Below are 20,103 nucleotides of genomic sequence, written 5' to 3'. Positions count from 1 at the left end.
ATAACCTAGCTATATCTTTAGTTTTTTTTTTTTTTAAAAAAAAAAAAGTCACTGGTTAATTTTTTTCATTTGGGAGGGTTTTGTTTTTTTTTTTTTAGCAGACCATTGTATTTGAAAGTTTTGCAACTCAGTGGTTCTAGCTGGAAACTGACTTCTGAGCCATGATCCAGAGGATTTGCTAATGCAGAGGAAAAGCAGAAAGAAAGCCTAGGATAACATTTGAGCCACAGGTCTATCTTAACAGCACAAGGTTGGCAGGAGTGGAAGCACTTTGGCAACATTTTTCCTACTGTACTTCCTTGCTCTGGAGAAAGAAGCAATCCTTTTCTGCATGCTTTCCTTCCTGGATTTTCTTGTATAGGTGCTGCATGCTGGTGCCGGGAACCTTCAGCTACTTTTGTATGGAGACATCTCAAGGACAGATGTAATTAAAAATGTTTCCCCCATGTTTTGCTTTGCCACCACCTGCTAGGAATTGCACCCTGACACTGAAAACATCTCTAACTGATCCTGTGAGGCATCTAGGCAATATAGAAAGGATGGGGTACTGTTCACTGAAAACTACGATCGGTTTACTTTGGAGTTGTTCATTTGATACTCTTTTCCCTTGGTGCTCTTTTTGTGATAATTTAAAATGTTAGGAAACAAACTGTAACTTCTGATAAGCCTAAAAGAACTTAATGGGTAGAGATTGCCAAAGCATGAGAAGCTGGTTCTCTGTTACTAGGTTAAAGAAATGAGATTAAAGACTATGTTCCTCTTCTACCCAATAGATGCTACCCTGAATTTATTCACTTAATAAACTAGTTTTGCCTCCTTATAAGCATCAGTTTTTTTCTCTTCTAGCTCCTGAGAAAAGACCGCTGCATTATCAGTGCTGTAGCTGCAAGCATGACTTGACTGAGTTGCATTCATGGCTCTTGGATGATCTGGTGAACCATGGAGCTCAAAGTATGGGTGGATGGAGTGCAGAGAATTGTCTGTGGAGTCACCGAAGTCACAACATGTCAGGAAGTTGTAATAGCCCTTGCCCAGGCTATTGGTAAGTACCTCTGTCAGCTGGATGCCTCGGGCTTGAGTGAAGCTTTTTTATGAAGCTGAACTGAGAGCTGGTGGGGGTGCACTGAGTCCCAGAAGAGCATGAAATTGTGCAGTGGGGATAACCTCCTAGTGTCTTAGAAGGCAGTGTAAACTTGCATCATTTTATTTTTAATATGTAACCCATTGGAGAGGTTAGAAAAAAGAAAAGAAACACCTTGAAAACTGTGCACTTCCTTACGGCACAAATTTGTTCTGTGAATTATTACATACTGCTGTTTGTCATTGTAAATATAGCCCGGACTAAGGAAAGTGCTGAACTGTCAGTGTTTTGAATACCAAGGATATAAAAAGCAGTGGAGAACAATTAGTTGGCTTTCACAAGCTAGTGATGTTAATTGAAGTTACACACTTTGTAAGGGATTTATAGCCATATTGGGCATAGCATAGATGAGTAAAATAGGTCCTTCAATAGGTCCATTCTCTTTGTCCCACACTCTGTGTGACTCCCTCTTAATGAAAGGGTAAGGTGAAGTTTGGTCAGTGTTAGCTATTTACTGAATAGTTTATACAAAAACAGCAATGAAACAATCATCTTTCATGCTCCACTGTGAGAAAGAACAGTTTTGTTAGTTTTGTCTTCAGTCTTCTCAGATATTTCTTGGCGGCCAAAGGCATGTTGAGTAAGCCTCAGCCTCATCCCTTCTGTGTTTCCTGTGCAGTTCTGATCATTTCATATATTTTTATCTGATATAAGGCTCACATTTGTGTATTTTCTATCTTGTGGGGATTGAACGCAGTGCTAGCATATACTCTATCTGAATGTAGCAAATGTCTTTAAAAGTTTTTACTTAAAATGTGCCAAAAGGTGCTAATGTCTCCAAAATCATATATCCAGTGTAAGCTTTAAGAGTGTTTTGACAGTTTGTATTAGTTGCAGACTTTCATTTAATGCCAATGGGTTTATGAATTGCTTCTTCCATGTCTTATTTTCTGCCTTTTTTTATGACAGTTATGCTAGCGTGATTATTTTGTACTGATGATTAAAAAGCATTATTTATTTTTATAAAAGAAAAGAGTACTTGTGGCAGACTTCTGTTTTCTGTCTTTTCTTTACCTTGTTTTCAGTACCTCTTCCATCCCATTTCCTTTTCCTCCTCCCTCAAAATGAAAAATGTCAGGCTTCCAATTCTAGACGGTTCTCTCATGCTTCCCAATGTTATTTCTTTGTTTTTCTTCTCCATCTTAAGTTATTGGCCTGAATTCTGAAAAGACTCCATTAGTCTTGGAAAGTTCTGCAGTTTTTGTCAATTCAGCAGACTTTCTTTCCTGTAACGTGTCACTTGGGGTATGCAACTGTGTTTCTGTGTGGAGATAAAATTCAGTTTCAACCAGTGCCAAATTAAGATAATCCAAGGTCATACAACTTGGAAACTCTTTTATGAGGCAAATATCCTCTCTAGAAAACACCTAGAGTGACTGTGCTCCAGCTTCTCAGTGGGGCTGCTTGGACGCTAAACACCGATATAAACTACATCTCTGTGAGTTTGGCAGGTAGGGTTTTCCCAACCCTCCTATCAGGCCATTCATCAGAAAAGCAACCATATGTCTGCTCCTTTGACTTGGCTTTGTGTACCAGTTTACCAGGAATAATTGTCACTCAGATTTGGATGGGAAGCTATTAAAATGTATCCTGTTAGCTCCCACCTGACATCTGATGGTGGAAAGTAGCCAGCCTCAGTTGGCTTCCTCCTTGGTTGGCTCTGATTTTATTTTCCACTTTGCAGTCTGGCTCCTTCGTCAGTCGCATAGTTTAGTAGGACTCAGTATTATTTTGTCTGTTGGTCTGTCTGCAAAGTTTTTCAGATGCTCCTTTTGCTTTCTCACAATATTTTCCTAAGTTCTTGATTAAAAAATACAAGCACCCACCCCTCCAGCAGTACGGCCTTCTCCCTTGAACCTGGAATGTGAACTGTAATAGATATATTATTTGTGCTGAAGTGCAGATTGGGAATATCTGCAAATTAGCTTATTTTACAGCCATATCCACTGAATAAAGAACAAAACAAAGGTACTTGTCAGTGCTCTTTGAAAACACCTGCTTCTCATGGACAAGCTAAATCTGCCTCCATTCCAGAAGTAAGAAAAATAAAGCTTTACAGTATATTTTAAAAAGTGGGAAATGGAAAAAATATATGTCATAGAATGATTAGTGTTTGAAAGACACCTCTGGAGATCGTCTGGTCCTACCCACTGCCCAAAGCAGGGTCATCCAGAGCAGGTTGCCCAGGATCCTGTACAGCTGGGTTTTGAGTATGGCCAAGGATGGCAAATAGTGACTCCACAACCTCTCTGGACAACCTATGACAGCACTCATAGTAAGAGAGTTTTTGTTTGTTTGATTGCTTTTTTTCCCTGTTTTGTTTTTTTTTGTTGTTGTTGGTTTTGTTTGTTTTGTTGATGTTTTGTTTGCTTTTTTTTTTTGTGGAGGGGGTGTGGAGGGTGACAAAGACAGGATGTTCTAGCTGAACGAATATAGCAAGTCATGCTGAGCTGTGCCCCCTTGTACGAGATTCTGTCCCATAGCCAAAGCGTAGCCTAATCCTTTGGCAGCAAATAGGAGTTCTGTCACTTACCTTGCCTATCTAATGCTCCTTGACCTATTCTTTACAAACTGGTATTGTCACTATTACTTTTTTAGTGGAAGTGCTGTACGTCTCTTCTTTGAGGTTGATGGATATAATTCGTGTTGCTGCTTCTTGCATTATGATCTCCTTCCCTGTTTGCCCTTTTCTTTATCACTGAAGAACAGCAAATGATTCTACTCCAAATTTCTGTACAGATTAGTTTTTCAATTTCCATTTTGCTTGAAGCTAAAGGTTAAATCTCATCTTAATTAAAAAAAAATATCAGAGAGAGTTGTCTCTTTTTTTTTTATCTCAGCAAAGCTGATTTAAAAAAAAAAAAAGGCATGTGTACATATTTTGTATATATTTTAATGAGGGAAAGAGTAACAGCAATCAGATATAACTTTGGATACTGCAGTGGATTGTGTGTCTCAAACGTAGGTACTAAAAATGCCTCGGCTGAAGGGAGGAGCTCCGGAATCCTGTTCAATTAAAACATAGGACTATAAAGTTTTGAGTTTCCAGAGAAGGAAATCACCTCCCACTGCTATCTCAAAGAGCACTTGATATTACCCTTTAAGTTAAATCGCTTTCAAATTATGAAGTGAGATGAAAATTTGACCTTATAAAACAAAAGAAAATGTCGTTTCCCCATGAGAAACAAAGCCCCCTCCAAAATATAGAATATATGTACCACAGTGCACAAAATGGAGAGCCACGAGTGTTGTTGAAAAAGTAATTTTGCCAGGAGAAATGAGCTAAGTATTTTCTTGTCGTATCCATCACTGACTACTGTAAAAATGTGCATTTGATAGCAAACTCTGCCTGTTTTTCCTGTGTATTCTGTGAAGTTGTGAGCTAGTTGTGTTGGCTGGTGATGTAAACATAGTTTAACAGCAGCAGCTTTTGCTAGTTGCTTTCCATTCAGATCTTAGTAATAAAAAAAATCTCCCAGAGGAGCTAGATGATGAATAGTGCAGTCACAAATACACTTGCTCTTTTTCTTCAGGAGTAGTGGTCTTCCAGTTCCAGTCCATGATGCTTTTTTACTGTGTTTCTTACGCTTTCCTTCTCCTTGGGAGACTGGAGTATGTTTTCTGTAGCCCAAACGATGTTTGGTCCCTAGGAAGAATGGAAGAGTGAAGCTTGAATTTCTAACTAAAGTGCAGTTTTGTTTTCTGCCCTCATAATTTTCTGTGGAAAATAATTTTTAAAAATAGTAGAGTTGCTTTAAGGAGCTCTGTGGGTTTTGGTTTTCAGACTATCATACGGTATCAGGAGAATAAGAGCAGTGCTTCACTGAGCAAGAAGTACAGCTGTCTCTCCTCAAAACTAAACAAATGCAGCTGTCAACTTTTGGGGTTTTGGTGCAGTTGGGTATTTTCCCTCTAAGATGAATGGCGTGAGTTCTTGAAAATAGAGTGAAGATTAGTTCATGCTGTTTGAAGTGTGTGTTACAGCATTGTAGCGCTCAGCCAGAGTTGTGTCTGGAAAAGTAACTGCAGTGCTGTCTGTTTTCACATTCATCCCTTCTTCCAAATAATTTCTGCTATGGCAGGTGCCAGCGCTGGCTGTCAGACACTTGGAGGGAAAAGAATCTGAGCTTGAACTGAATTGCAGCAGTGAGTCTGAGGAGGATTTGAAAAAGGGTACAATATTTATTGTGTACAAATTAAAGTTTTCAAACATCAGACTAATCATGAGAATAAACCTGGGTTATTTTTGAGCCCAACATTTAATTCTCCACTGTTTCAATAGGAGGGTAATAGGAAGCACAAAATAGCTGCGCTCAGCAGGGATCTCATGGTTCACTCATAGGAACCTTGGGGTTTTCTAGTTAAAATAGCAATTCCCAAAGGCAGGGTGGCTCAGTGGGATGTTTTCCACCTCTGCTGATGGGGTCTGTGGCTGGCTGAGACCTGGACTACTTTATGTGACTTGCTGTGTCTTGCTGCTGGGCTGCCTCCCCATCTCGGCCCGTTGCTTTACCTATTTAGGCAATGAGTCTAATGTGGGGGTATTTCTGCAGAGTGCTTGGATGAAAGACAACTGAAAGGATGCATTGCAAGTGCTTTGTTTTCTCAGATTGCAATCAAAGCTGGTGTATCTCTTTGAAGAAGAAGGTTAATAGTAAAAAAAAAAAAAAAAAAAAAAAAAAAAAAAAAGTGGCTTCAGGCCTGATAAGGACATGTAAACACATTGCCAGCACAGCTGGCCTGAGTGAACCAAACAGACGGCCCTTGCAGTCATTAGATTTGAGCCTATCTCTTCCTGTGGGTATGTTTTTTCTGGCACTGGACTACTGCTTTGATTTTCATTGGCTTCTAAGGTATGGATACCTACCAATGCAAAATATGGTATGAGTTAAGAAATGTGAGTAACACAAACTCTGTAAGCTCTGTTTTAATCATACTTGGGTATTTATGAGTTCTGAGGTAGCGAGAATAATTTTTTAAAAAATTGCTATGGATGTTAAGTGTCACGTAATAAATGAAGTGTCAGTTTCATATTTCAGAGATACTGAGCTGAAATCATATTGGGTTTACTAAAATTGACAGCAATTACTTTTCCATCAGTGCTGCTAAAAATTCAGGAGCTTTTGCCCCTTTGGTAAGGCAGAGCATTTCCTCCTAAGTATTTCACATGTTAAAAGCACCTACAAGATTCTACCTATGAACAGTTTTCTTTCTTTACCTTACCTTGTTTAGGAAGACAGCATTCTGCCTGGGGCAGGGGCTGCCTGTGGATGGGAGCCCCAGGAAGCTGGCAGCCAGGAGTGTGTCTGGCAGAGCTTCTCCTGGCATCGTGATGCCTGGCTGGGAGCAGGCCTTTGAGAGCAGAGCCTTTCCAGCCCATGCCCTAGAAAGGACGGCTTCCCCCATCTATATAGTTGCTCATCTTACCACCTTTCTTGCCACCAACAAAGAGACTCACCTGGCTTTGTGCTCTAAGTCTTGACCATGAAACCCCAAATAAAAAATGAAAATAATTTTGTGCTTAGTGTATACTCCTATGGCCCAGCTGAAAAACTGTCTCACAGCTCTCTTTGTGCATGGTGTACAGTGCTATTTTGCAAACACCAGTGGGATGTGAGCCAGCAGTGTGCCTAAGAGGCCAAGAAGACCAATGGCATCCTGGCCAGTATCAGAAGTGGTGCAGCCAGCAAGAGCAGGGAGGTGATTGTGTTCAGTTTTTGTCCCCTCGCTTCAATAAAGACATTGAGGCCCTGGAGTGTGTCCAGAGGAGGGCAACAAAGCTGGTGAGGGATCTGGAGGGAACTGGGAACTGGTGAAGGGTGTGGAGAGGAGGAGGCTCAGCAGAGATCTTTACAGCTCTCTGAAAAGTGGTTGTGGCAAGGTTGAGGTCGTTCTCTTCTCCTTGGTAACAGTAATAGGATGAGAGATAATGGCGTTAAGTTTTGCCAGCAGGCTCTAGGCTGGACATTAGGAATAATTTTTTCTCAGAAAGAGCATTGAGGCATTAGAGCAGACTGCCCATGGATGTGGTGAAGTCACCATCTCTGGAGGTGTTCAAGAAATGCGTAGATGTGCACTGAGGGGGACATGGCTTGGTGAGCGTAGTGGTTATGGATTGATGGTTGGACTTTGTGATCTTAGTGGTATTTCCCAACCCTAACGGTTCTGTGATTGTATTAAACAGTATAGTGCCTGTCCCTGAAATGCTTTGCGTGCAGAGCATCATGTGCTATGGGACAAAGAAAGGGGATGAATCATTTCCATCCTGAAAAGCAGTACTGATGGCCACTCAAGTTAGAGTCCTGCCAGAAGTGGTGCATGAGAAATGTTGGTACTGCTACTTCCCTTTTAATTTCACTTTTATGTTTGGCAGCAGAAAGATCACTCGTGTGCTCTTTGAGCTGCAAAATACCAATGTCTATAGATGCCTTATGTCTAGAGATGCCTTAAGTGAATAATAGTTATGTGTCCTACTATATGGAGTGTAATTAAAATGTCTACCCCTTGAGAGTCTAAAGAAAAAAAAAAATTGCTCAATTACATTTTTCTTGTATTTCAGTACTTTAATCACAGTTCATTTTAATAGAATCTATGTTTAAATTACCAAATTAGCTCAATCCCAAAGTAAGACTACTTCTGTTGGGCACATGATAAGCATTCAGATCCTCAGTGTTTGACTGCAGAGGAGCAGCAGCTGACCCAGGATCCTGGCTGCTGAGAGCTCTTGGATGTCTCACTGGGCAAGTGACGCCCAGTAGCGTTGGGAAGAGCTGCATTCAAACCATTGTGCATAGGGTCACTGCAGGCTGTCAGAGTTCTGAAGTCCACGCTTCCTCTTTTGATCTCTTTCTCCCTTTTGAAATAAAAGGTTGTTTTGAAGACATTTCCATATTAACCTGTGATAAGAGTGTGTGATTGAGTCGCTTTAGATGTAAACCTAACCTGCTAACTGTGATACTAACCCTGCGTGCAGATGCAGGGTGCTGAATGTATGTATAGACATACGAAAGTTAAAGCTTGCAAGCCACAGTTTGGCATAGCGAATATGAATTCTTAATGATTTTTTGAAATGTTATGCTATATAGTTCATGTCAGGCTCAGCAGAACAGCTCAGGACATTCATGTGAAGGAGCTGGCCAATTGAAAGGGCTAACAAATGGAGGAAAGCACAGAATACAGCACTGAGCTGAATGGATTGTTTTCCAATAACAAGGCACATACTGCTTTGGCTGCTCCTTGAATTGACTGTTTCACTGCCTATCTAACTGTACCTGAAGACATTTCCTGAACTGCGTGAAATAAAATGCATTAAATATACAGCTTGGAAAAACACTATGTGGTTGAATGGATTTCACAGATTTCTCATATAAAACAAATTCATTCTTTGAATAACATCTGTGTGAGTGAAGGACCGAGTTCTGCAAGGTGCTGGATTAATGCAAGTTAGTTCAGAAGGCTTTTGGACAGCAAATGAGAAGCAGCAGCTCATGGGCATTGAGCTGTTGTTTGCCAGCCATCAGAACAGCCTGCTCTCTCCTTGTTAATGGTAGCACATCACAAACAGCAGTCAGGTGCTGTGTGATGTCTCTGTTCTTGAAAGTTCTGTCATTAGTTTTGAATCAGCTCGCTCACCCTTTAATTTGTGAATGAATCCCATCTAATACAAGCTAACAACACAGCTGTGGGTGTGCAGGTATTGTTGAGCTGTGTCATAAATATCCTGCATGCAGTAATCTTCAGTAATGGTCTTAGCCGAGGACAGTTTTGTTTTAGACTGGTGCTGCACTCCAGGTGTGACTGCTGAACTGTGTAAGTATTAATTCTACAAAATACTTTCCTTTATGTGGCTCTTGAGCACTAAGTTCGTTATTTAGGACCGCATGTTGATTTGGAACCTTAATCTAACTTGGAAAGTTCTTGGCAAGCGCTTTCCTTAATTCCTTATTTCATTTTAGGTTGAGATTGTTAGTTTTATTCCCTTCCCCCTTTTCTTTTTTCCCTCCTGTTCTGTTTCTTTTAAGTAATGCATTTAATAGCACCGTGAATAGAGCTTGCATGCTGATCACTCGATGAGTGGTACTCCTGTTTACAATTTTAAGACTTCTTTGAACCTGGCTGCTTCTGACACAGCAGCGTTGGTAGCATTACCATCATTACAAGATGAAAGCTGGAAGCTTTTAAGCTTAACAAAATAGAGTGGTAAAATACAACCTTTGTCCTGGGTTCCATAGCATGCTTTTACTTCGTTTTTCTTCTCCTGGATTTTATTGTTAGCATGCTGAGGTGAGCAGCACTGGTTTATCCTTCTTCTAACGACACTGATGCCTACTGCAGACTGTAGATCATCATGGATCAATGAACAATGCTGCGGGTCTGCATAAGCCTCTGAGTTTGTATCCTGGCATAGTGAACTTGTTTTTAAAGTACTCTATTACAGTCAACTTGTCAGTGTATTCCTGAGCATTTCTCAGGTGCTTTACTATGCTGAGAAGTCTGTTTTCCCCAGTACTCACCTGGGATCGTGTATTTACAAGGCGTTGTGGAGTTGGATGCAGTTCCTACGCTGCTTGCTGTGTTTTGCTGACTTGTGCACTCTTGGAGCCCTCACTGGGTGGACATGGCCACTCTGGCCTCCTGCACGCCCAGCGGCCAAAGCAGCCCGTCTCCCCCACCTCACAGCTGCACAAATGACTGTCACGTTAAGGTCTTATTTGCTGGTGTAAATTACCCCTTAAATAGCAATCTGTCATGGAAGCGGACATACGTATAGCATTAAAATCGATAACGATGTTTTTAAGGTTAATGGAACTGCTGAGAAATCTATTGGGATAACGCACGCTTTCTTATCAGTTGACTCTGTTTGCATCTTTGCGCGACTGGTGCGGTGGCTCGGGTGAATTCCCTCTGACGCAGGGCCCCTTTCCCGCACCGAGCGCCGTGCCGCCGGCTTGGGCTTCCCGCGGCGGGGCCGGGCTCGGCCTTATCCGGCGGCGCCCCCTGGCGCTCGGTGACGGCTGTGCTTTGTCCCGCAGGGCGCACCGGGCGCTACACGCTGATCGAGAAGTGGCGGGACACCGAGCGGCACCTGGCGCCGCACGAGAACCCCATCGTGTCGCTCAACAAGTGGGGGCAGTACGCCAGCGACGTGCAGCTCATCCTGCGCCGCACCGGGCCCTCCCTGAGCGAGCGGCCCACCTCGGACAGCGTGGCTCGCATCCCCGAGAGGACGTTGTACCGGCAGAGCCTGCCGCCCCTGGCCAAGCTGCGGCCCCAGAATGACAAGGCCATGAAGAGGAGGGAGCCCAAGAGGAAGTCCCTGACCTTCACCGGTGGGGCGAAAGGGCTGATGGATATCTTTGGGAAAAGTAAGGAGTCCGAGTTCAAGCAGAAGGTGCTCAACAACTGCAAGACGACGGCGGACGAGCTGAAGAAACTGATTCACCTCCAGACGGAGAAGCTGCAGTGCATTGAGAAGCAGCTGGAGTCCAACGAGGCCGAGATCCGGTACTGGGAGCAGAAGTACAATGCCAGCCTGGAGGAGGAGATCCTCAAGCTGGAGCAGAAGATCAAGAGAAATGAAGTGGAGATCGAAGAGGAGGAGTTCTGGGAGAACGAGCTGCAGATTGAGCAGGAGAACGAGAAGCAGCTGAAGGAGCAGCTGCAGGAGATGAGGCAGCGCATCGTGGAGTGCGAGGGCAAGCTGAAGGACTACATGTCCCAGATCCACAACATGGAGAGCGGCCTCGAGGCGGAGAAGTTGCAGCGGGAGGTGCAGGAATCCCAAGTCAACGAGGAAGAGGTCAAAGAAAAGATCGAGAAGGTGAAGGGTGAAATCGATATTCAGGGCCAGCAGAGTCTGAGGTTGGAAAATGGCATCAAAGCTGTAGAAAGATCTCTGGGCCAAGCTACCAAGCGGTTACAGGTAAGAGCAACCTTTTTATCCATTGTTAAAGAACACTCAAAGATGTAATTGTAATGAATTTTTGATGTGACCGAAAAAGCATAAGAAACTTGCAGTGGTGAACTTGAATAAAAGGAAGAAAATGTTCCTCTCGCTTTCACATTGCTCTTCAGGCTTCTCTTGAAGAGCAGATAATTAGAATTGCACCTATCGCATGCAACCTCTAGTTATTCATGTGCAGGCTTTCTTTTCTTTCCCATCAGTTACAGCTTTAGTTTGCCACCACTCGCTGGCTGCCTGCTGATTTCTGAGATATCATTCAGAGCATATCTTTGCCATGCAGCAAAGCGTGACAGAGAAGCACCAGTGCTAATATCAGTTGGGCTCGCTGAAGGCAGTGTGGCCATACCCATGGCAGTACATCTGGCCCTTTGCCCTGCTCTGCCGTGGGTCTGGGCTTTTAATGCTCAAAAATATCTTCTGCACAAATAATAGAACATGCAGGGCTAGCAGAGAAAGGTTGTACTGCAGATGCTAAACAGGACCATAGTGCTCTCAGCCAAATTCTCTTCCAAACATTTGTCTTCAACACCTGTTGGTCTGGGGTTAGATATGTTAAGGATTTAGGTCCTGGGTCATGGCAGCTGAGTGTCTCGTATAGTTACATTTCAGGGGAATTGGCACCATCATGCCTTTTCTGAGACTGAAGTTTTGATTCTTGCTGGTCTTTCTGCCTCCAAAGGTAATGAATTAAAAAAGAACAGTCTAAAAGCAGCAGCTGGGTAAATGGATGTAGAGTTGAGATAGCTGCTGTCTTTCAGGGCCATTGTTTTAAAGAACAGCATCCCCCTTCTCCTGTCTGACTTGCTGGTAGTCAGGATTTCATTTTCTCTCCACTTCAAGCAGCTGCTGCATGTGACACAAGAGAATCCAGTCTCTGCTTCCTTGCAAAAGTTAACGATGTTGCCTGCAAATGAATAGAGCGTGAAAGAATAAATATAAATGGAGATCCAGCTAGCAGGGAGGTGAAGGAGAAATTGTGACTTTGGGGATCAGGTTTACTCCTGGACTTTCAACTGTACTGTGCAGGGTAGGACTAGGCACTGCCCATCTGTTAGATGTCCTCAGTAGCTCCTACTGAGGCTGTGATTAAGTTCAAACTCTTGCCTCATTTTTTTTCATAGATGAGGGTAAGTTTCTGCAAGTTCAGGTCTTTCAAGCTTGTTCTAAAGTTGAAGGTGCAGTGGTCTGGAAGATCAGCTTAAAAAAAAAATAGCTCCCAAAATGATGTAGTACAGTTGAGAACAGAGGAATAATTTCTCATATGCTGTAAGTTAAATATTAACACTGATAGAGCTGGTTGATTTGAAACTAGAAAAGTTGAGATGGGTTTTTAGATTGTTCAGTATGGAAGGAAAGAAAATGTTGGTTCACTAAGTTGAAAGTGATAAGAAAAGAGGGGTGGGACTTCTGAGTGGGTTTTCAGAAATCTGTAGTGATTTGTGCCATCTCTTCTCTATCATTCAGTTTCTGTAGCCACTGCAGTAGACATCGTTTTCTAAAATTGGAGGCTGTATTTATTTAAAGATCACATGCAGAACTCTGCTTTACTTGTTTCTAGATATTGAATGCAAAACCAAAACCAAGCAATCAAACAGCAAAGTGACCAACAGAAAAACCCACCACCCTTCTTCAAGTAAAAGGCCTCACTAAGGTTTCACAGGTCAACATTAAATCAAGATCTCATCCCAGTCAGATTTGGAATGATAATTAACATTTTTTACCTAATTTTCTCAAAGAGTTGATAAATGTCAAGAACAAATTATTTATGAAGATCTGCTACCTTGCAAATTGCAGTGATTTTATCTTTTTTTTTTTTTTTTTTTTTTTTGAAGAACAGAATTATCTTTGGTTGCAGCTGTGTTACAATCTCATGAAACGTGGTAGTGCAGAATTAATTAAAAACAGTTGTGAAGTATAATGGGCCTAAAAAAGAAATTGGAGATTTTTTTTTCTGAGGAATTGTCTGAACATGTAGAGGTGGCCTAATCCCATTTGTCAGCCCTCCAAAAGCTCTTAGCAAACAAGTGGAAGCAAGCTTGGCACAGAGAGCGAGCGAGGGCCAGCCACACAGCCTGCATTGGCTGAACTGGTTCAACAAAAACACGTCGGTGACAAAGCCATTGGCACTTAAGGTCCTAATTTAAACATTGGATCACTTTTGTCAGTTTTCTTACTACCTGCTGAATTCAGTCTCACCTGTGACTGTCATACAAGTTTGAAGTGAGTAAGGGCTGTGCTAGCTAGGACTGTTCATACAAAAGATCCACAGAACTTTTCTTTCCCTGCTCTTGTGAGTTCACATCTACCTCTGCTTGTGCAAGATAATTCAGGAGAGGAAGGTTGATTCACCCTCCCACGTCTCACCAAAATGAGAACAGAGGGGCACTTACGAAATGGAACTGCCCATGGACATGATGCCTGGGTAGCTCACCCATTGCTAGTGGGGCCAAGTAGGCAGTGCCCCTCCTGTTTGTTGAGGAGTACCACTTGCAGACAGCCAAGAAGGTGGAAAAATTATATTCTGAGAAAAATGATATTCTAAGGCTGTCATTCTGTCATCTATTGGAGCTGTAGGTACTGCATACCATGTCAGAATCGCAGAGAGTGGAGAAGGAGCCTAATGGTCATCTTTTGTATTTGTGAAGTGCTGGGTGAATTAGCCTACATTAGACCTCAGCGTACAAAACATTTGCAGAATGGGACAATTCTGTCCGTAAGAATTTAGTCTCTAGGTAGAAAATGGAAAGAACGGGAAGAGAAAGAAAATACTCTTGTAGGAACAGAACTAAATGAGCTGTCCCAGTCATGCTGGACACTTCTGGCAGAGGTAGGAGAACTGCTCATTCAAAAATCAGTGGAAGTAGACCACCAGTAACTCCTAATAAGTAATAGTGAGTGATGACTTGCCTTCTAAGTTACAAGAGTAAAATACCTTTCAACTCTTTCATTTGCATTTGATTTTAAAAATAAGACATTTCCTCATTGAAAGGAGGAGCAACATTTTGCCCAGTTGCAAATAAAGTCCTTACATGATGCTTTATGATTGCTTCTGCTCAGCAGATGTTTTCTTTTTCCTTACAGGACAGGGAACAAGAACTAGAGCAACTGACAAAGGAGCTGCGACAGGTCAACCTCCAACAGTTTATCCAGCAAACAGGAACAAAGGTCACAGTGCTGCCAGCAGACCCTGTTGAGGTGGAGGCCCCACCTGTGGAGCTCGAGAGAGGTGCAGCACCCACAATGGTTTGGGCGGAGGGAGAAGGGAATAGCAGTATGTGTACCTGCTGCATTAACACCAGCATTTGCACGTCAAGTGAACGCTGTGCTAGCAAAGAAGCTAGCAAAATACTGAGAGTATGGTGTCAAATATTTCTCTTAATCCCAACGGGTTAGCAAGCTATAAATAATACAGAGTTATTAGTGGCTTCTCTCTCCCTGTGGCACAAGCAGAAACTTCATTGCTGTGCTTCAGCCTCTGCTGTGTTACATTTTATTCTGTGATCTGCTTGCAGGGACCCCTTTGTTGCAGGATTTTTTTCAGCCATAAACTTTCAAACCAAAAGGCATAAGATAGGGAGGTGGGGGGAGAAGACAGGGTGATGAGGCCTTAAACATCAGTATTTGAAGAGTATGAAGTTTTTCATTTAAGTGGGCAGAGAGCTTTGAGTTATATATAGGTACAGGATCTTTCTGTACATTACTGCATGAATGCACTGCATGTATCTGTGTGTTCCTTGTGGGAGAGCAATTATACTGAGTAGCTCTCTGTTTTGAGATGAGGAGGGAGCGTGCACCTCAGCTCTCATCGTTCCAATTCAGGCACTTGAATTATTTGTTGTATGTAGTGCTATTTTTTATTCTAAGCTGCACTAACTTTGCCAGAAAGCAGGAAGAAGGGAGGTGTTGTGTGACGTTACCTTTGATGATGACCTTTCTAACCACCTTCTTTCTTGTGCAGAGCCGACATTTCAGTCGGGGTCATTGAAGCGCCCTGGGTCATCGAGGCAGCTCCCCAGTAACCTTCGGATCCTGCAGAATCCCCTGTCGTCTGGTTTTAACCCGGAGGGCATTTATGTATGACACTATATGCCTCTAGGAGAGGACCTAGCAAGGTACCCTGGACAAGATACACTTTTCTTTTGTTCTGCCAATGATCAATGGAAGAAGCTTTTTGGTTTTTGTTTTTTTGTTAAACCACCCTTTTTTTTTTTTTTTTTTGTCTTCTTCCTCCAACACACTACTTGGAGCCATACCTTGTGCACTGAAGAGGCAGAGGAACTGTCTCGATTCATAAGTGGCAATGGTGAAGTTGCTGTCACACACCTAGAGCGCAAAACCAAATGGAGGTCTTTGCCACTTCAGAAGCATTTGGGAAAGTATTATTCCATGTATAGGCATAAATAAAAGACTGAGGGTGAAGGAAACCATGTATGCAACTGATTTGAGGTTTAATTTATTCCTTTTAATCAATGGACGTGTGAATGTTGGCCTTTTATATTTTTTATTTTTTAACTTGTGAATAATCATGTATGGTTGTACATCAGTCTGACAAGGTGACTTTAATTTGCATGTACAGACATCCAGCATTTGAGCAAGTGCAACAGCTTGCAATGCGGAGAGTTGTGTGCTGAACCTCTAAAATGGTTTCTCACCACTGGCTTTGTTCCTTTCTGTTGTGGGTCATACGTCACGTTCCATCCGTTGCTACCTTTTAAGATTTGAAAAGCGAGTTTGTGGGATTTACTTGCTGTTGAATCTGCCTTGAGAAAAGCACCTAGTGTTCAAAAGACTGAAGGAATTAAAACCTTAGCTTGGTAAGAATATTTCCAGCATACAATTGAGGATGCACTAGTTAGATGATATTTTATTATATAGAATGTATATTTGAAATATTTTGCCACATTGTATATGCCTTTTGAGAAAAGAACAATGTAAGAAGTTGTCTTCATATATCTTACAAAAAGAGAGTAAGAGGCTTTCACTGTGTGTGATTTCGTACTTTATTTCTGCCAATAGCCATTACAGTGTTCTTGTTTTGCAGTAAATCATGCTGTTGGAGGAGAAAAGAAAACAAAACAACACAAATGAGCATCCGCTCCCAGCCTTCCAGAGTTCACCCAGGTTTTGTGGAGGGAAGAAACCTGGCAGAGTCCCGTGAGGTTGATAGCAGAGCTTCTGCTGACTTGAATGGAGCTAGGCCAATTTCATTCCAGGTCCCCCGTGTAAAATGGTAGACTTTAGCCCCTTAGAAAACATACTGCTGCTCAGTCATTTACAGAACATGAAGTATACAAACAGAAAATCAAAAGATCTAGTAGATGTTTTGTTTTTTGGTTTTTTTTTTTGATTTTTTTTACAAAAAAACAAACCAGCAAAGAGATAACATTTTATCTTAATGTTACTCTAATGCAGTCAAAGCGAGCTCTAGACAAAAAGGCTTTTGTTCAGAAAGATACTACCAAGTAGCGTGTTGGGTGTGGGTCTTGAAATTGGATTGACAGCGTGCACAAGTTTGCTGAGTAAGTTATTGGCATCAGTGGGATAGCTGATATACGTTAGGAGGCTACAGCCTCATGGATGAGATGGAGAATGGATGGACCCTACGTAGTTGCATTTGGATTTCCTGTTCTAACAGCAGCTCAAACTGTCATCCACACATTTGGAATGATGGTCACCGTGACGTGAGAGGGTGTCACAGTGCTGTCACTGTAATATTTAATAGTTAGGTCCCCAGAGCACAAAAACAAAGAGGAATCCCAGAGTTCAGTCAGTGGCAAAATGACAAAACTCCCAATATCTTTGGTAGGGTCAGGATTTTACCACTGGTAGGAAACTCCAAGCTTTTTAGCCACAGAAAAATTTTAACTCCTAGTATCTTCTTGTGTTGATTTACCGATGTGCAGATAAATGTTAATTTCAATTTTCTTTTTTATTTTCTTCTTCTTTTTTTTTTTTTTTTTTTTTTTTTTTAAGAAAAGGAGCTTCTTAGTCATACTGACAAACAGTGGCTTTATCAGATATAGTAGAAGATGAAGGACTCTTGAGTGTTCAATACATTTTTTATTTTCCACTTATTAATGGCAACATATATTCTAAAAATGCTGCTGTACTTAGACTAACAGCAACAGATAAGGCTGTGAATATATAAAAAGGACCTTTCCAAATGGACTCTGAATTTTTACTGTTTAAATTATCAGGTCTTCTTTTTCCCTTGTGAGTAAACTGGAAAATGAGATGTTCCTATCCAAGGAACTTTCGCAGTGCTCACAGTTTTACTGTTAGTTTATCACAATTCTGTGCTCATGTTTACTGCGCCCATAACTTTGTATTAAAAAGAGAACGTGTATATAGATATATATATATATTAAAAAAAAATGTAAAATATACATAGTTTCAGGACAATATCTGTCCAAGGTACTTGAGCATATATGCCTTACATTCTGGGTTCAATTTACAGAAAAAAAAAAAGTGATACTCTCCAGCGAATAACTTGCATCTTCAGCACCTCCTCTTGACACTAGAGAACTGAGGCACTCAGCACCTTGCAAACTCTGGCCCAAATTATGCTGCACAGGGACGGGGGGAAATGCAAGGAAAAGCCTGTTGCAATCTTAGCCTTGTACTGAGGTAAGGTAGATGAGCATACATACCCACTTAATGTTGTTGTCAGACTTTAAGTGACTGGTCCATCTCCCACAGATACAAGTTTGAGCTGAACTGAGCTCTTGGGGCATAAAAAAAAAAAAAGCAACTGCCCTCTTTCTCTGTGAGGTTATTCCTGAGGTTAGAGGGAGGAGGAAAAGGATTGAAAGGAAGAGGAAGAGCAGCTTTGGAGGGCTTGAGTTATGGTTTCCTAATAGAACCAAGGAAGGATTTTCCCATTTAAGTTAAAAAATAAAACAATGGCATCTGCTGACTGCAGCAGCTGTTTGACTGAAATGCCAGCCTAGAGCTGACTCAAAAACAACCACTGCATCACCAAGGGGATCCACCTTATCGGGGCTTTAGCAAATGTCAGGGTGGTGTAGAGAACATTTACATCTTCAGCCACTGCTGTGGCAAAGGAGAGGCTTTTGTGTCTGAGCCTGCCATTTGTGAGACGGCGACAAATCTGCAGCTCCCTCCCTCCGTACTCCTGTTGCTTATTGAATTTCAGCCAGGTTAACGTTTTGTAGCATTTTCACCCTCTCTGTAAATAAACCAAGAAGAAATGGCATGCCATCACATTAAATGTGAATTGAACAATGTATTACAGTTATAAAACTTCCTCACGTTACGGCGCTAAGAGTTTTGCTTGCGATCAATTACAGAACCTCACTCTTTTTTTAGAAATGTAGAAAAAAGTCATTTTCAGAAGTGTTTCAAACCTCCTCATGGGGCATTAGCAGGAAAGAAGCTACATGTACTAATCAAGTGCCAGATTATGTACTGGCCAGCATAAGTATTTTTGTTTGCATTAAATAGTTAAATACGCAAGCACTGTTTTCCAGTGCACGGGGAATTTATATGGAGAACTCCTGAAGTTTATTTACTTACACTGATGGAAATTAGCTGTTACCTCTCCAATCCATGAGGATACAGTTTATTTTTGGTGGTGATGCTATGTTGTTGGGGGAATGGGGAGTGACTGACTGACAAGCCAGTAGGGTAATGCTAAGGTAAACGTTCTGAATGCCCAAGCAACGGAGAAATGCAAATCCCACTTTGAAAAGTGAGCTAGGAACCTGCCTCCCATTATCCTTTGGTGGGACTTAGGTTCCCAAGTGCCTGAATTGCTTCTGAAAATGCTATGTTAGCTTTGTGATTACTTGTTTTTATTAACCCTAGCAAGCTGGAAGGAAGTTCTGTAGCAAGAGAACTACCACTAGCATTAGCAATATGCAAACATGCTTTCATTGTGAGGTAAGAGGGAAAAGATCTTTTAGTGAAGTAAGTCTCCTCTTGGGGCAATAATTGCCTTCTTTTTAGCTTGAAGAGTATATTTTAGTGAACTGGGATCATATGAGTATGAACAAAAAACAGATCTTGTAATTTTTAGCGAGTTATCTTGAAGCATATAAATTCCTGATGTGCATTAACTTGAGTGAATTGGGCCTTAATGATCCATGTAAATACCAAAACTGTATTCAGATATTTTCTCCAGAAAAGAGTCTTTAATGGTCTGTACTGTATCAAAATTGATAAGTGTCAAAGTGTTACTTTATATTACACTTTTTTTTTTTTTTTAAAATAGAACATTGAAACATGCATGTTTATTTGCTACAGTATTTTAATGTTTTGGATGAAGGCCATCAGTTGTATGGAGATGACAAAACAATCACTCTATTTATTCAGTATTGCTGCTTAAAGTTTTCAAAATAAAGCTTTCAATGCCAATATAGTGACTGATTGAAAGCTGTTCTAGCTCTCTTCAGCTGTTTTGTTTTTTTTTTTCTTGTTTTTTTTTTTTTTTTTTTTTTTCCTGCTTATAGAAAACTAAAGAAATGAAACTTGGTATATAAGCTGTTCTACCTGCAAGGAATTATTGCAATAATATTGTGGGATGGCTGGGAGTATGTGTGCAGTATATACATAAATACATGCATGCAGTGAATGCCTTGAATAAATGGACTGCTGGAGAATGTTCAAATCCTTTGCAGTGTTGCAAGCAACTTCCAGGTGCGACCAAATACTGTTTTAACTCTTCACACCAACGTGCAATGCTTAGGAAAGACAGAACGAGTAGAGGTGGTCTTAAAGGATAAATTCAGAGTCCTTTGAACCAAATAGGGTTTAACCACAGGTGTGTTTCTGAATTGGGCCTAAAAGCATGTTCTGATAGAAAAGGCTTTTCTGTTATGGCAAGAATGCTTCATTTCAAGCATATTTGGTACCTCTGAAAATGCACGCAGTTCCAAGGTGAATCAAGTATGTCCACTATATTTAGTAAAAAGGGTATCAAAATGCAGAGGACATGCATGCTCGTGAATACAGCCACCTGGTGAAACTACTCACTGGG

The 20,103-nt window shown here is 41.4% G+C and overlaps 1 protein-coding gene across 1 annotated transcript; it reads left to right on the top strand.

Moving 5' to 3' along the window:
- Nucleotides 1–924: 924 nt before the first annotated feature.
- RASSF8 (Ras association domain family member 8) lies at nucleotides 925–15,185 on the top strand (the record flags this gene model as incomplete). Its single annotated transcript, XM_079544649.1, has 4 exons — nucleotides 925–1,042; nucleotides 10,174–11,063; nucleotides 14,187–14,331; nucleotides 15,064–15,185. The coding sequence occupies exons 1-4, from the start codon at nucleotides 940–942 to the stop codon at nucleotides 15,183–15,185; spliced, it is 1,260 nt and encodes a 419-aa protein (XP_079400775.1). The 5' UTR covers nucleotides 925–939.
- Nucleotides 15,186–20,103: the final 4,918 nt, after the last annotated feature.

Source organism: Tetrao urogallus (assembly GCF_951394365.1).
Source record: "Tetrao urogallus genome assembly, chromosome: 1".
NCBI classification, from domain to species: domain Eukaryota; kingdom Metazoa; phylum Chordata; class Aves; order Galliformes; family Phasianidae; genus Tetrao; species Tetrao urogallus.
The sequence above is the reverse complement of the archived record's forward strand: the minus strand, read 5'-3'. Positions and strand labels throughout refer to the sequence as shown.